At 44.5% G+C, this 15,454-nt stretch overlaps 3 protein-coding genes across 3 annotated transcripts; 1 reads left to right on the forward strand and 2 right to left on the reverse strand.

Annotated features, from left to right (window-relative positions):
- Nucleotides 1-923: 923 nt before the first annotated feature.
- Kaz-m1 (Kazal-type protease inhibitor m1) lies at nt 924-1,672 on the reverse strand. The gene is made up of 2 exons (XM_017089059.4): nt 1,364-1,672; nt 924-1,303 (listed from the first exon to the last, which is right to left on the reverse strand). Exons 1-2 carry the CDS (start codon nt 1,572-1,574, stop codon nt 1,044-1,046), a joined length of 471 nt encoding a protein of 156 aa, XP_016944548.3. The 5' UTR covers nt 1,575-1,672; the 3' UTR covers nt 924-1,043.
- A 3,810-nt stretch (nt 1,673-5,482) lies between these two features.
- On the reverse strand, nt 5,483-6,180 carry E(spl)malpha-BFM (Enhancer of split malpha, Bearded family member). Its single transcript, XM_017082945.4, has one exon. It carries the CDS (start codon nt 6,098-6,100, stop codon nt 5,687-5,689), a length of 414 nt encoding a protein of 137 aa, XP_016938434.1. The 5' UTR covers nt 6,101-6,180; the 3' UTR covers nt 5,483-5,686.
- Nucleotides 6,181-11,474: 5,294 nt separating this feature from the next.
- On the forward strand, nt 11,475-12,595 carry E(spl)mbeta-HLH (Enhancer of split mbeta, helix-loop-helix). Its single transcript, XM_017080075.4, has one exon. It carries the CDS (start codon nt 11,721-11,723, stop codon nt 12,312-12,314), a length of 594 nt encoding a protein of 197 aa, XP_016935564.3. The 5' UTR covers nt 11,475-11,720; the 3' UTR covers nt 12,315-12,595.
- The last annotated feature ends 2,859 nt before the right edge of the window (nt 12,596-15,454 follow it).

Below are 15,454 nucleotides of genomic sequence, written 5' to 3' on the forward strand. Positions count from 1 at the left end.
TCAATTACAGAGAGATAATACTTGATAAAGGTAAAACCTTCTTCCGATTGATCATCTTCATCAGCAAGAAATTAAACAAGACACCTATTCTGTACTATCATCATTGGGGATCTGAGTGAGAACCCGATCTTTTAGAATACTGGCATAACGGAAGAACGAAGATGAGAGCAAAGGATAACGGAAGCAGTGTTATGAGTGGAACCTAATGAGGCCTGACAGATGAGCGGTCTGCAAAGACGGGTTGTTAAACTGATAAAAGGAAGATGAAAGGAGATGGGGAGGATGTGCAAACTGGTATCATCTTGCAGCAAATGTCTCATCGATGCTACCAGACCATACGTATAAGAATTAAGGGTTATTGCAAAGGTTAATCTGAACACTTGTATCCTGTGTTAATGCCCTTCATTAGTGACTCAAGTCAATGAGTTGTGAAAGGATATGGGAAGTCATTAAGCTTGCACTTCTTATAGACCCCAAAAGGAACTCGCTATGGAAACTTCACTGGAAGAATTAAGACTTTGCAAGTGTCAATACATAATTTTAACCCAAATTTATAGAAAAAACCCAAACGTTATCAGTGGAACTGACTATAACACCAGAGTAGGTAGGTGGTGATAAAGCTTGTGGTTATATATTATTATCCCGAAGTTTGGTAATAAGAACCAACCATTTAGATTTTGTGGCAGGGAACCCTTGTGGTTAAACAGCTTGATAAGGGATTTTACAGAAAACATGAAATGTTGATAGCCAACAGAAAATACATATTTGTATCCAAATAAAATTAACATTTTCAAACTAACTTCGATACATTTTTAGATAAATAACGGCAATGCAGACCATGTCAAATTATAACCACTGCTCGTGCCGAAAATGCATTTCACTTTCGGTACCCACCCACTGTGAGCACCCTAATTAACAACTCGTTTACTCGTGTCTCATAAATTCGTAGGATTATATTTTCTTGTTCGAAACAAAAGGATGGCTATTTCAAACACAAGATGGTCCAGTGTATTGTTCCGACTTTACGACCATTGCGATCCCGTCTAGCATTTCTGCTCGCGCAAAAGGCGGAAGAGCTCAGCGGGCTGGGCGCCGGAGACCTGCAGGGCGCAGTTGAAGGTCTCCAGCAGGCAGGAGTTGGCCAGCTCGGCACGGTACTTGCCATTGGTGATGCACACCGGCTGGTAGATCATCGAGCAGGGCTTGAAGCACTCCTGGACCTCCAGCTTGAAGTTGCCCAGCCTCTCGTGCAGATTCTCGACGAACTCGGAGCTGCACCAGGCGGCATCGGTGGCAGCATAGGCTGTGGGAATATATAGATATTATAGATAGGGTTCTAAGCTAATTTCGTTTTTTTACTCACCCTGCAGGCTGTTCCGTTCGCGGCGACAATTATGGGACAACAGGTTGCAGTCGCTTGCAAATTCCTTGAAGTTCTGGCCATCAGTTCCGCAAATTGGCTTGTATATGCTGGGACACATAACAGGACAGGCAGTATCATTGGTGGATACTGTGTTTCCGTATACGGATGCTACCAGTACCAGGCAGCAAATAGTCAAAGCTTGTCTCATCATTTTGAGGTTGTTCTAGTTTAGGTTTTTTGGGTATGTTGGGTTTTTACCAACGAATGCGTTCTTTCTGTAGTAGCTATCGATTTCAATTGCCGTGACTGTCTAACTTTCATTGATTTTTATATATTTTTATGACTCTCTATAGCTACTAGTAGATAGTGTATCAGTTATAGAGTGCTGATAAGACCGGGCCCCTTATCAGCGACCCAAACAAAAACTCGTTTATGCGGTCCACAAAGTTCTACAAAGTACCGGCTCTGTTTAGGTGTCTAACTACGTTTATACCCTTACACGGGGTATAATTATTTTTACCAGAAAAGGAAACTATAGATGTATTTCTTCATTATGATCAAGGTATGTTCGGATTATTAAAAGATTGCTAGAGGTCATCGAACTTAATAAAAATAATACGTATTTACTTTACTGATATAATTTACTTTTCTTTTGCTTTATCATACAATTTCTGTCAAAACCTATAACTAATAAATTTTTTTGGTTCTTTTTACTGTGAGACCATCAAAACTTCGACTATCTTTAGTTAGTTTCCCCTTCTCGACCTTTCTCCATTTTTCAATTGGCTTGTCTGCAGTCTGAGTAAAATGTTGTTTTCAAAACAGCATCATCAAAGTTTCTGTTATTATCTTGTTTATCACATAAAACACCGTTTCTGTCTGAAAATATTGATATTATCGGGGAAGTATAGTGTTCTCTGTTGTATTTATGGCAGTGCTTGTGATAACTTTGTTTACAGATTTCCAAGTTGAGGTAACTTTTTTAGGGAGATGACTTTTGTTTTTCTGGAACCTGAGTGATATTTTTTTTACAAATACGAATGTCATTTTCATCAAACTATCGGATGTTTTGATTGTCTTTCTTTCTTTCAAGAGTTCTGATTGCACTATTTAGGTTGTAATTACATGCTGTCTATCTGTCTAATAAAGTGTTATAAATTGCGTGATTCAGTTATCAAACTTTTATATTTAACTTTTTACCAATTTCTAAAACTAATGGAGACAATGAAATGTAAGTTGTTATGGATTTCTTAAGCTCACTTGGGGGGAATTCTTTCTTTTTAATGCGGATTTACAATTACAAATTAATGATGGGCAAATAAATTAATGGGTATATGCGCTAAAAAGGTTAAGAAGTGATACAACACCATTCTATGCTCATTATCGAACAGTTTACAAAACCCGAGTACCAAAAAACCCCCATCCCCTTCACTTCCAGACGTTTTTACAAATGATCGTGGATCTCTCCACACATTTCGATCGCCGGTCTAATTCGGTTACAACATTCTGACCGCCCACATGGTTGCACAGTTCATCGCAACTGCCGATCTCCATGGGGCACAATGGTAATTGAGGCCTCTCGACGCGCCACACACAAATGACGGAGAGGAGGTGGGGAATCCCGATCTCCGCTGGCAATCTTGGTGGTGGCCAAGGGAGCGTGGTGGCCGGGCCTAATCACCGTTTAATGGTGTTCACACACTTGTTGCTGACGGCGCCCTCCATAGACCTGGCCAAAACCAACAAGCCAACAGACGAACCAACTGGCCTGCCCAATCAATGACCGCTAAGCGAATGCTCGTCACGCACGCGAAGGCCGCTCCGCTGGTCATCGCCGGCGAGAATTGGGTACACACGCGTCCATTAAACCCATCTCTGAAGACCGAAGACTACGAGGCACAACCCAATCCCAATTCCAATCCCAGATCCAAAGCAAGCGCAGGATCAGGTTGTTTCGGTCTCAGTGCACAGGTATGCAAATGAGGCACAACCCATCCGAGATAGCCATCGGGGCTACGATTCAGTCGCAGTCCCCCGGACTCATCGCTATCATCGCCATCGCCATCGGCATGAACAGTGTCATCAGCATTATCAACGGCATTCCATGATGGGTTCTTTCTTCCAATTTTCAATTCTTTCGTGCAGACAAGCCTTGCTTTGCATACGAAATTAATTATGTGCTGTCAAAGGCAATTTAACAGAAACTTATATTGCTACTTAATTTACGTCACGGCGCTACCAGAAGTTTGGTATTCCCTAGCGAAAGGGTATTATAACATTTACGGGGGGTTTGAGAAAGGAGAGTTCCTTACCTCTCAACTTTGTTTCCAAACGGTTAGGCCTTTACATTCTTATAATCTATTATAAAAATTAATAGATTGATTAATACATTATTATTATTTGCTATGTGCGGTACTTCAAATAATATAACCCTATGATAGTTCATCTAGTGGATCTTATTATGAAAATATTTCTACCCAATGTATTATATGGAATGATTTTAGTTTTAGGAGCTATAAGCAAGTTAAACATAACTAGAGTTCACTTAAGTAAAATAAAGAGTGTTTATGGTCTCGTATCATTTCGAATCGTTCTCGATCTTTCTGGTTATTCATGTTGTTATTCATTTTCTTTACTTTTCCAACTCCTTCGCTGGCTCCTTCCCTGCTGTCGACATCAATTTGCATTTTTAGTGTAGGAGAAATGCGTTTGAGATTGATAGAGCGGGATGGACAGAGTGTGTGAAAGAGTGGGAATCGTGTGAGGGACCTGCGTCGGATTTTTATTCTCCGATTCCCTAGCCAAGGCGATTATCTTTTTGCGGCAACTGTTTTTATGCCCAATTTCAACGTCCGCCTTGAGACGCCTTGGCATGTGATTCGATGTCTTGAGGTGTTGACGTCTACATGTTGCATTTTAATTGTGGTTTTTGGTGTGCGGTGTTTGGTTCGTGGTTGTTCGTTCTTCGTTCTGGGATCTTTCTTGGGGTTTTCCCCGCCTTCTGGCCTTTCTCCACTCCCTCGCCGACTCATAAATAAGTTGTACGACAAGCGACAACCAGCCCGTTTGCCAGGAGCTGCCGTGAAGTTATGCGCACGACATCCATATTTGGTCGCACACAGGTGGCGATGGTGGCCTTAGCCAAGGTGATAGCCATAACACTTGGCTCTTGGCCAACTTGGCTCTCGGCCATCTCTCCGGAGTGCGAGCACATCACACCTTCTGGCCACAATGGCAACAAGACAAGGCTGGCCACAAGGTTGTCCATTTTGGGACAGAACTATCCCAGGAATTGACTTTCTTGTGGAGTGTGGGCTGGCTTTCTTGCAGGATGTGCTAGAGTCTTTACTGACCCAGTTAGAGGGGTATTTTTATTGTACCCAAGTCAATTACTACATATTTTCTAAGATTCCAATAAACTGGATTGCAACAGATGCTAAGATAAGTATATCCTATGATAGTTTGTAGTTTAACACATTATAGATTATATGCTTTAATCAACTTCCAAATATTGGTAATATTTATCCTTATCCAGGAAGTCGATTTTACCAAAGATATTTGAGAAATACCTTTTATGAATAGTTTAAAAAATGTATATTTACAATTCTTATAGGTAAGGTTAATCTTACCCAAACAAATTTACAGAAACCAAATCAGAAATCAAATTTGGCAAAAATTTCATATGTTTTAAAACCCTTTATCCTTTTCTAACAAATTAAAGGTAAATATGTTGACGGAGTTGACATAATATTTTGTTTATACAGTAATATTTATAAAAAGAAATTGCTTCTTCAATTGTGTGTTCTAATTCCATTCCATTTCTGAACTCTTACTCAGCCAACTTCCCCGAAATCAAAACAAAGTTACTTTATAGCAAGTAATTCAAGTGGTTTCTCTCCTTTTATCATACTCTGGAAAAACCTCGAAATGATATCTCTTCAAGTAGTTGCTCTTATCTGGCACGTTGACTTCCAGAACAATATTTGGTGTAGGACAACAAGCGATTCATTCGCATGGAATGCCCGACGAATCATAACAATCTGAGAAAAGATAACTGCAGTGTTTTCTCTTTTTTATGCTGAAACCCAATACCCCTCGACCAATAATAAGATGAATGAATTTGATTTTGATATTTCTTGTTTTGTATTTTGTACGTTTGTTTTAAAGCTCTCTTTTTTGTCTATCACAATATCTTAATAACTAATGGAAGCGCTGGATCGCCGAGATTGTAGTGGAGTTAAAGCCGCTGGTGCTATCACAATGTTTGTAGAGTTCTTAAAGCTTGAAGATTGAAGGGTTGAAGGCTAGACGGTTTCTAGGTCTCTAAGCCTGGGCCCAACGATCCTGGAACTGCATGGAGTAGCACATGGCGGGCTCAACGCTGGCGACTGGCTGGAGGTTGGTGGTCCAGAAGAAGGTGCCGGCGGTGGTGCGAGCGAAGCGAACTGGGACATAGACGTCGTCCTCCTGTTCCTCCTCCTCGGCAATCTCGAACTCCTGCGAGTGGGCCAATTGGGCCAGCTTCTCGTTGGCGGCGTTCTCATCGATCTCGGCATAGTAGGCCTCCTCGACTTGGGCGTTGCGCAGATTGTCGACAGATTCTAGGGATTCCAGCGAGCCCTGAGGCTTCTGCTGCTTCTGTTGCTTCTTGAAGAGTGTCTTCAAGACCTGCTTGATGCTGTAGCTGGTCTTCATCTTGTTGTTGGTGGTGGCGACGACGACGACTTGTTGGCACATTTTGGGTTTGGAAAATGTATGTATTTGAGTGTGCTGAGTGCGTGTGTTGCTTGAAAGGCTGACGATGTCAGAATGATTTCCCAACCGGCAAACGGACGGCTTTTATAGCCGAAGTGCATTTCCTGTGCGCTCGAGGGAAAGAGAGGGGAGAACGGACCCCTGGCGAAGACACGCACCGCAGAAAGGGAGGGAAATACAAACAGAGACCGCAGACGGGAGACCGGAGACCGGAGCCCAGAGACCCTCGCCCTCAAAGACCGAAGATAATCGGGGCGGAGAACCTGAAATACGACGCTCACCAGGAGCCGGGGGAAGTTTCGGTTCGGGAGCAGGTAGAAGAGAAGAGGAGAGACGCAAGAAGAGTGCATCATCCGAAGGAAACAAACCCCTACAAAAACTGCAACTGTCCGACGAGTGTGGGAAACAATTTTTCGTTGGCCTCAAAATTTTCGGAAACGTATTCAAGTGCCCCGAGAAATCCCCGAGAGGAGCTGAAAAAATCTCCAACACTCTGGTAATTCAGGACACACCGACACGGGGCAGGTGTTCCTTGGTAAAATTTCTCACGACACCGAAGGAAGCCCAGGATCACATCATGGAAAAGGAGTTGCAAATTGTATTCCTAATGGGCAATCAACATAAAGGCCGAGGCATAGGGGACCCTTTCTGGGTCTTCGAAACAGAAAGGACCCCAGGACCATTCCCACGCATTCCCACACATTTATTCGTCCTGGTTCTGGTTTCAAATATATGTGCGTATAAAAGGGAGAATAACAGAACTTGGGGTTGCATATCTGCTATTTGTATAGGCATCTCGAATCACTTGTTATGGTGTTTTGATTCTGATTTCCAACTTTCCCACAGAGCTCGATGCACTCACAACCGAAACCGAAACCACCACCAATAAAATACGGTCCTGCCACTTGTCTTCAATTTGGGAAACACTCCCCAGGGGTGAGCTGGGAATCTTATAGATATTTTAATTAATTCCTTTCTTGCGGCCCAAGTGTGCTGAAAGTGTGGAGCGATAGGGAGGGTTTCTTTCGGGCAGATAGGATAGGAATTATACCCTCGATAAGGCGCAGGGAGAAAGTGTGTGCAAAGCGAGCTGAGGGCGAGATACGAACGCGTACTTGAAGATACGTTTTAATGACTGGGGATGGGGATCCTGTTTAATGGTTCGTTGTTTTTTATCAGTGCCACTAATGGATCGTTCAGATTGCACCCCCTGCCAAGACTAGCTGACTGTGGTGTTTATGGGAAAAGAAGAGAAACAGTGAAGATCCCAGTCGCAAAGTGGGAGTCTTTTGGGGGGATCGATCCCACTATCTGGGGGCCTCCTGTCAAGGGGCCATTGACAGTTTACACTTGGCGGAGGCCGGGAACGATGATGATGCATCTCTGCCTGCTGGTGGTGGTAATATGATATATGCACTCGAAATCTTTACAAAAAATAAAAGCCACAGCCTCAGCCTCAGTTCCAGTTTGAGTTTGAGTCGCCGAGAGATAATGGGCAACGTGCCAAGTGCCCGACCGTGTATACACAACAAACAGTGCATAAAAGCAGGCGGAGGAGCCATTCACAACCCGGTGGTTAAGTGGGGGGCGAGGAGATTCGGGAGGGGACCCGGGGGGAGGGGGCTCTGAGGCTGCAGTAGGAGGTGTGCCGGGTCTTTTATGTGATCTCCGAACGGAGTATGTGTCGGCATCCCAGCAGCCACAGAGCAGAGTCCACTGGCTTTGGCGGATGGCAAACTGGTTTCTGGCTTTTTGGATCTTTACATACACCACGAGAGATGCCAATGCCAGCATGGGTACACTGAAAAAGGTTTATTTTCAAGGATGATCAAACCAGTAGCAAAAAAAATAATATAATACACATCAATTTATCTTAAATCCGAAACGTAACGATATAATCCCAATTCTAGCTATATTTGATTTTTCAGAGTTTTCTTGGGACATGATTTTTTATATAAGTAGTACGATCCATACTTATGTTAGGTAATGATGAGAAACGAAGAATTAAGAAAACGATTTAGTTAATTTATAAACGTTATTTAACACAAAATAAATTTATATCAAAGTCACTATGATAGTGATAGACTTTATCCGAGACCTTATACTAGAATCGTCCAGTATATAGATATACGAATTTCATTCTAATCTAAACTTGAACTTCTGAGTAATATTTGAAATTCGTATAATCACAAGTACAAAAACCCCCGACCTATAACCCTTTTTTTCGAGTGCCCACATGGACACACATACTTAACGCTCGGCTATGACGAACAAATGTGTAAAGCATTAAAAAAGAGATCTAAAAAATACGAAAAAAATGAGAAAAGCTGGGTAAAAAAACAAAAGCGTCGACCGCATCCTAAACAGCGGCAACCGTCAGAGGCGGCGGAGCAGGGGAGGGGGCCAAAGAGACGGGGGACCCGAACCGACGGCGGCCTGAGCTCGGGCCCAAGCCCCAACCAATCTTTTCAAGTTGATCCCCATCAAGATATTATTTGACAGCAATGAAACGACTGGCACGAGTTTGTTTCCCACGGTCTGGCGTTGCGCTGGTGTGCGTTGTATCTGTGAGCTGGTGTATCTGTGGGTTTGCGGGGGGCTTTCGAGGGGTCTTTCAAGGGGGGTCTTCCAGGGGGGGACCCACCGACGACTGCTGACTTGGCTGGCTGCTTTTCGCGGCGCAATAAAGTTGAAAGCGCACTGTTGGATATAAATTAATTCAACAACACGCTATGGCCATACATACTCTGGTGTTGTTGCTCTGGGTCTCCGATCTCCGGTCTCCGAGTTTTGCACGCTCTCGTGCCCCGCCCCCCTGTACCGCTCCGCCCCCTCTGGGCAATCGCCCGACTCCGCGGGGGCACTGAAATTCGCGCGTGCGTATGCCATCGATAAAAAAAATAAAAATGGTTTAACAAAAAAGCAACCAAGAGAAATAATAAAGCGAGAGAAATGAGGTCTTTCGAGATATATATGTACGTCTTTGGGTATGTGTGTTTATTCCTTCGGATGATTGGGTGTATAAAGGCCAGTCTTAAGCGACTTGGGCACATGCGCTACACCCCATCGAGTATTGCAGAATCTGATGAAATTTCACAAGTGATTCACGATTGCCGGCACTTCCTTATTGTGCTCCTGATAATGTTGTTAGGAATTTGTGTTTAGGAATTTTGAACCAGCAGATTGGGTTTTTGCATTTCAAATCATAAGACCACGCTTGATTGAATCTATTAAGGGCACGTGCCTGTCCACTGATTTTCCTAATTGCTGCAATTGGTATTAATAATACGAATTACGAAGGTTATTCAGAACTTGTTAAGCTGGAAAAATCATTCAGGAACACGCTTGGGCATTTATTAAGTGTTTACAAGGAATTTTGATATTTTTGACTATTTAAATTGTATTTTATACCCCCATAAATTTATTTTTTAATTTGTTGTTAAGTCAATTAATTTTAATAACGTTAGTTATACGTAGTGCTGGGTTATATAATATTCCGGTTCAATGTCTGGAAAATAATGGAGGCCATTTGTTGCTCTTTGATTAAATTACAGAAATCTATTAAGTAATCGGTTAAACAATATTTATAAATTATCCAACCAACACTTGTAATACGACTATTAATTACAGGTACTTACTGGAAAAATGGGAACTACACAACTTTTATAACTTTATATAAAAAAGACTGTAAGAACATTATAAAAAACATGCCAAGTATTAGAATCTCCTTGTTTTAAGGATAAAGGGTTGTATATTTAGAGTATATAAATATTTTTATAGCATATTTTTCCATTAATCCAATAAGAAATTATCTTTAATAGGACATTGCAAAATATTATGGATAACCCACCCCAAAAGTGCATTTACCACTCATAAAATCCTCCCGACCCATAAAATCCAATTAGCAATTTCCGGAGCATTCAGCTTTTTGTCATCCCCAGTTTAACTGTCCCGGTCCAGCGGACAAAAAAAACAAAACGTTTCGCTTAGATAAGTTGTTAATGTTAACTGATTGTGTTGGCCCGTTTATCGCCGTTGCTGTTTTGTTTCGGCTAACTGTAGCTCATTTCGAATGCGTCGAGGGGCAATCTTAATTTGTCTTATTTGAGTGTGGTTTATACAGTGAGTAGCTGGCCTTTTGTTATTTCTTATTTGTGTGCCAATGAGCCGGGCTCGTGTCATTTTCAACGATCGTCATCGTCGCCGGCACTTCTAATTAAATATGGTGAAACCTGAGCTTTGGCCGAGAGAGCTGATGTGTCAGATAGCTCAGATGTATCATATGCCGGCGGATGGGGATCTAGCATCCCAGGCTGATGAATCACGGCGATACAATACGACTTAGCGCTAAAAATAAATACCGAAAGTGCTAAATATATATCGCATTTAACCCACACGAGCCATGGCATTTATAGCGTGTGCTGGCAACAACCATAACGATTGTAACCGACTTTCGCGCACACGTCGATTTCGATCGGTTCCCAAGTTGCCAAGATCGAAGATCCCGGGTTCCCAAGCCGAGATGGTAATTGTCTACAAATAGAAGCGAGCGACGACCCAAGATACCCCCGCACTGGATCCCAATCCCAATCCCCAACCGACAATCAAGAATAATCATGTAAACGAAAAGCGTAATGCTCGTCCCACGAAACCCACGACTACCACGATCCAATCAATGATCCATAAAGCGCTAACAAAAAAGCAAGAAACCCAGAGACGATAGCTATATGTAGCTGGCCCAGCCCCAGACCCATTCCCAGTCTCAGTCCCAGTCCCCGATGACGATTCCACAATTATCAGCGTGCCATAAGCTACTGACTGCAAAAGCAAAAGGGTGAAGGCACATGGCAAGACTTGAACCGCACCGAATTGAAGCCCAAAAGACCGGACCCCGACTTCGGCTATGGACCGACCATACAAATGAATTGAAATGCAAACATCTTGTTATGGATGGAAGGCATGTGCTCGCCTCGCATCGTATCTGGGATCCCAAGTCGCACAGACCTCTTAAAGGCGGTCGGTCGGTCGGTCCGTCCATCCGTCCGTCTGTCCCAGAAAGACTCAAAGACGGACGAGGGATCGTACAAGACCCCAAGCATGCACAATCAGAAGAAGTCAGGCCAGCCGTCGTCGTCGTGGAAATCGGCTGCGAAACAGTTTCCCACGGTATAACAATCACAACACATATATAAAGAGGGATGGAGTGGGTAAGATAGAGAGAGAGAAGGCGCAGCTCGCTCAAGTCATTTTATTGCCCTCACATATACCATACCATACTATACAAAAGTATACAAAAAAACAGAAGCCACCACCACCAGCATGGGCACTACGAACCACCGAACCATCTGAAACCACCGCTGGCAACAGCAGCAGGCCGCGCACGAGGCAAAATGAGTGTCCCGCTCGCACTCACTGCTCGGATCTTACACGGGCAGAGGCTATATAAAGCCGATCCCACAGCCAGCCGACTCATTCAAAGCTCCGACTTCGTTGCGTGCACACAAAGTAGTAGTCTCTCTCATAGTAATATCTCTGCGACTGTGGATTACGCGAGTTTACTTCACCTCACTCAACTACCGACCTTATAAAAACCCCATTAAAAATGGTTCTGGAGATGGAGATGTCCAAGACCTACCAGTACCGCAAGGTGATGAAGCCCATGCTGGAGAGGAAGCGCCGTGCCAGGATCAACAAATGCCTGGACGAGCTGAAGGACATCATGGTGGAGTGCCTCACCCAGGAAGGCGAGCACATCACCCGGCTGGAGAAGGCCGACATCCTGGAGCTCACCGTGGAGCACATGAAGAAGCTGCGCGCCCAGAAGCAACTGCGTCTGTCCAGTGTCTCCAGTGGTGGCTCCTCGGGATCTCAGGATCCCAAGCTCAGCATTGCCGAGAGTTTCCGGGCGGGCTATGTGCATGCCGCCAATGAAGTGTCCAAAACCCTGGCTGCCGTGCCCGGCGTGAGTGTGGATCTCGGCACCCAGCTGATGAGTCACCTGGGTCATCGCCTCAACTACCTGCAAGTGGTGGTTCCCTCGCTGCCCATCGGAGTGCCCCTTCAGGCTCCTTCAGAAGATCAGGCCATGGTCACCCCACCGCCCTCGGAATGCGGCAGCTTGGAGAGCGGCGCCTGCAGCCCGGCGCCCAGTGAGGCCAGCTCCAGCGCCTCCGGTCCCATGTGGCGTCCCTGGTGAGCTCTGGACCCCAGATGATCTTCACCTGGATCGCCTTCAAGCGGAAGGCTTCTACAAATCGTTGCCCCAAAAAGGTGCTGGAATGAAAACCGCACCGAAGACTTTGGAGCCCCTCAATTGCTGCCCAGGACTAGCTTTCCCAGCAGCCCCCAGCAGGGTCACCCATCTCTAGCAGAGCCTCAAATTCCGGCTATAGAGATTGCTGCTTACCTATTGAAAAACTAAAAAAGAAACCTGAACTACAACTGAAAATGAAAATAAATGAAATTCCAACTTAAGAACCCCTGCTTTATCATTTCTAGTACATTACTCAGACTTCCCAGACACTTAGTAGGCGTCCAAGCGCAAAGTACAAAATAAAAAGCCCCTAAAACAAGAAACGAATTAAAGATAAACTCCATAGCGAACCGAATCGCAGAGCCCACAGCCGGAAGTCGCTGAATATTTTCCCACACTCGGACTCTAGCTCTCTGAGTTGGCCTCATTATGCCCCGAGAATTCGAATTCCATGGGCATGCGGGGCTCTCGAGGGGTATACATACATACGTATGCTATATCTGCGGGAACTTTTGCGCCGGCGCTGTCGCGGCTGTCGCAATTAAATAATAAAATAAAGCAAAAAGTCAGTTCTAGGAAACGTCATTTATTATGAGGCCCGTCGAGTGTGAGAACCGCGGCTCCGCTGTCAATGGCTCAGCATTGTGGTCATTGTGTTTCGGTTTTTTTCTGTTTTAGATATTTTTTTTGTCCAGGCTTTGACAGCCTTAACTGCGCTTGACCGCTTGGCACATGCGCGGACCGGCGGTCAGACATTGCAAATTAAGCCCGCGACCGCGACCGTCTCGGCACTTAAGTCTTAAAACTTCGGAGGGGTATGGGTATATGTTTCGGAGTGCGGTTCGATTACGGAACCTCGGATCCATGCGCCTTTGTCTGGTGGACAGCGACAACTATGATGATGACTACTTACCGGGTCGTCTCGAGTCTGGGACCGTTCAAGCCGCCGCTGATTGCTGTTAATCTTCAGAAAATGTGATTAGTCACGTAACTTTGGCATCGAGACGGGGTTTTTAGCGCTTCTCTGTTTTGTTTTGGGCTACAAAACGGCTATTTATAGGGCTCAACGGTAGTCTACAGAAATGGGTGATCTATTTCGCGATGGTCCATTTGAAAAGCAATCAGTTTACTTTGTAATTGTCTGAGTGCGGCCGTCTAGGCCATAGCCAGGGGCTTTGGCTTAGTTTGTGAAACCTATCTAAAGGGGTTCCCATTGAACCTGTCTGTGGCTTGGGCTTTTGTTTTCTGCCGAAACGTGCGTCACCCCTGAGAGCTTAATGAGTATGATCTTTGATGACTTAAGAGCCTCATATATCACATCTACCTAATACTCGAGTGATCAAAATAGAAATATTAATAGTGAATCATATTTCCTTTCCATATTTTGGACGTAGTTGGATTACTTGAAGGGTTTTTACAGTGTTATTTACTTATCTAAATCAATCCCTCTTACTTTCTTTCGAGAAATCAAAATAAATATATACTATTTATTAAAATATTATTCTGCTTACACATAACTTTGATTTGTTAGGTTTGAAAAAATATATTATTATCTTACCTATATAATCACTATTTATACTTATTAATCAATATTTTTTCTGTAATTATTTATTTTTGCTGTAAAATGATCTCTTTCCGTGCCTCGGACCCCACCCAACCCATTTCAAAGCCCGTGACAGGAGGTACAGTAGAGCCCACACGTCATCCATCACGTGACCTCTGTGTGTCGGTGGGCCCCCATACAGCATCTCAAGCACCGCGGGTCCGGCCACCTACTTCAGTCATAATACTCCGCACGCCGCTAAGGTTTAATGCAGCCATATTAAAGTAAGCGCAAGACCACCACTTAATAAAGGAGAGGCGGCGGCAAACCGGCCTGGTTGGAGGATGGTATGGGATTGGGATGGAGTCGGCACTCGTGCCTCGATCTCCAGACCCGCCAGCAGCCACCTCATCCATCCCCAGTCCCATTCCCATACGATCCCATACAAACACAACCTGTGGGCAGCTTGTCCAGTGGCAGCAAGAGCGTGTGCCAATGTAGTGTAACAACATCCCATATTAAAGATATTACAGAGTCAATAGCACACCATATAAGTGTGGTTGGGTGCCTCTCCAGCGCTCCATCGCTCCATCGGTCCATCGGTCGAAACTCCCCAACCCAAACCGACGACCATCTCCCACTCCGATCTCCATAACCGATCTCCTCTTGCATCCCGCTCGCTCTCGCTTTTTGGTCATAAACCAACTAAATTGAGTTCGTTCAACAAAACAGCGACGCATGCGCCGAACCCGAACTCATAGTCGTACTTGTACCCCCTGGAAGCCTCGGGAACCCCGTTCCCCCGCCCCTTCCCAGATCACACGGCGCGCTCTTAACGATCGTGTGTCCACAGTCATTACAATGTTGGATGTTGGCCAATGCACAAAAGTTGAGGCTGAAGCTGAAGCTGAGCTGAGGATTCGACTGAGACACACTTACCGCACGCTGCTTTTCTCTTTCATGTCGATCCATAGCCATATAGCCATAGTCATACCTATGGCCGCAGCTCGAGTCGGTCGTGATCTTGCCCGTAAGTGGTCTTGTATCTTGAATTCGTAAAAGTACACAGACATAGGAGGCCCAACACACACACATAAAAAGGGCAGGTGTGTCGATCGTGTGAGAACCACGTTCCAAACCATTTTCTCACGATCTTCGCTTCTGATATTTCTTTTTTTTCTGGCTATGGTCCCCGGTCTTCAGTCCTCAGTCCCTTCCCCTCCCTGCCTTTGAAAGACCCTTTCTTTGGGCCTCAGTCTTCGTTCGAGTGATTCGTATGCAGTTTGTGTATTGTAGTTTTTAATGACTTGGGCTTGCGTTCGAGCTCGATCGCCGGATTGCTGGATTGCTGTATCGGGGGTTCGGTTACGTCGCCGCCATTCGTTCATCATTCATCGGGTTTACCTATAAGATTAAGTATCTTTTGTGCCAGCATTTCCTTTTGGCATTTTGGGTGCGATTCCCCTGCATATCCCTGTGGCCGTATTTTTCTTATTGCCCCATTGTATGGTACTTATAAGTATAACCGAGCGTAACTGGG

The sequence above is a fragment of the Drosophila suzukii genome, chromosome 3 (assembly GCF_043229965.1).
Source record: "Drosophila suzukii chromosome 3, CBGP_Dsuzu_IsoJpt1.0, whole genome shotgun sequence".
Lineage (NCBI taxonomy): Eukaryota > Metazoa > Arthropoda > Insecta > Diptera > Drosophilidae > Drosophila > Drosophila suzukii.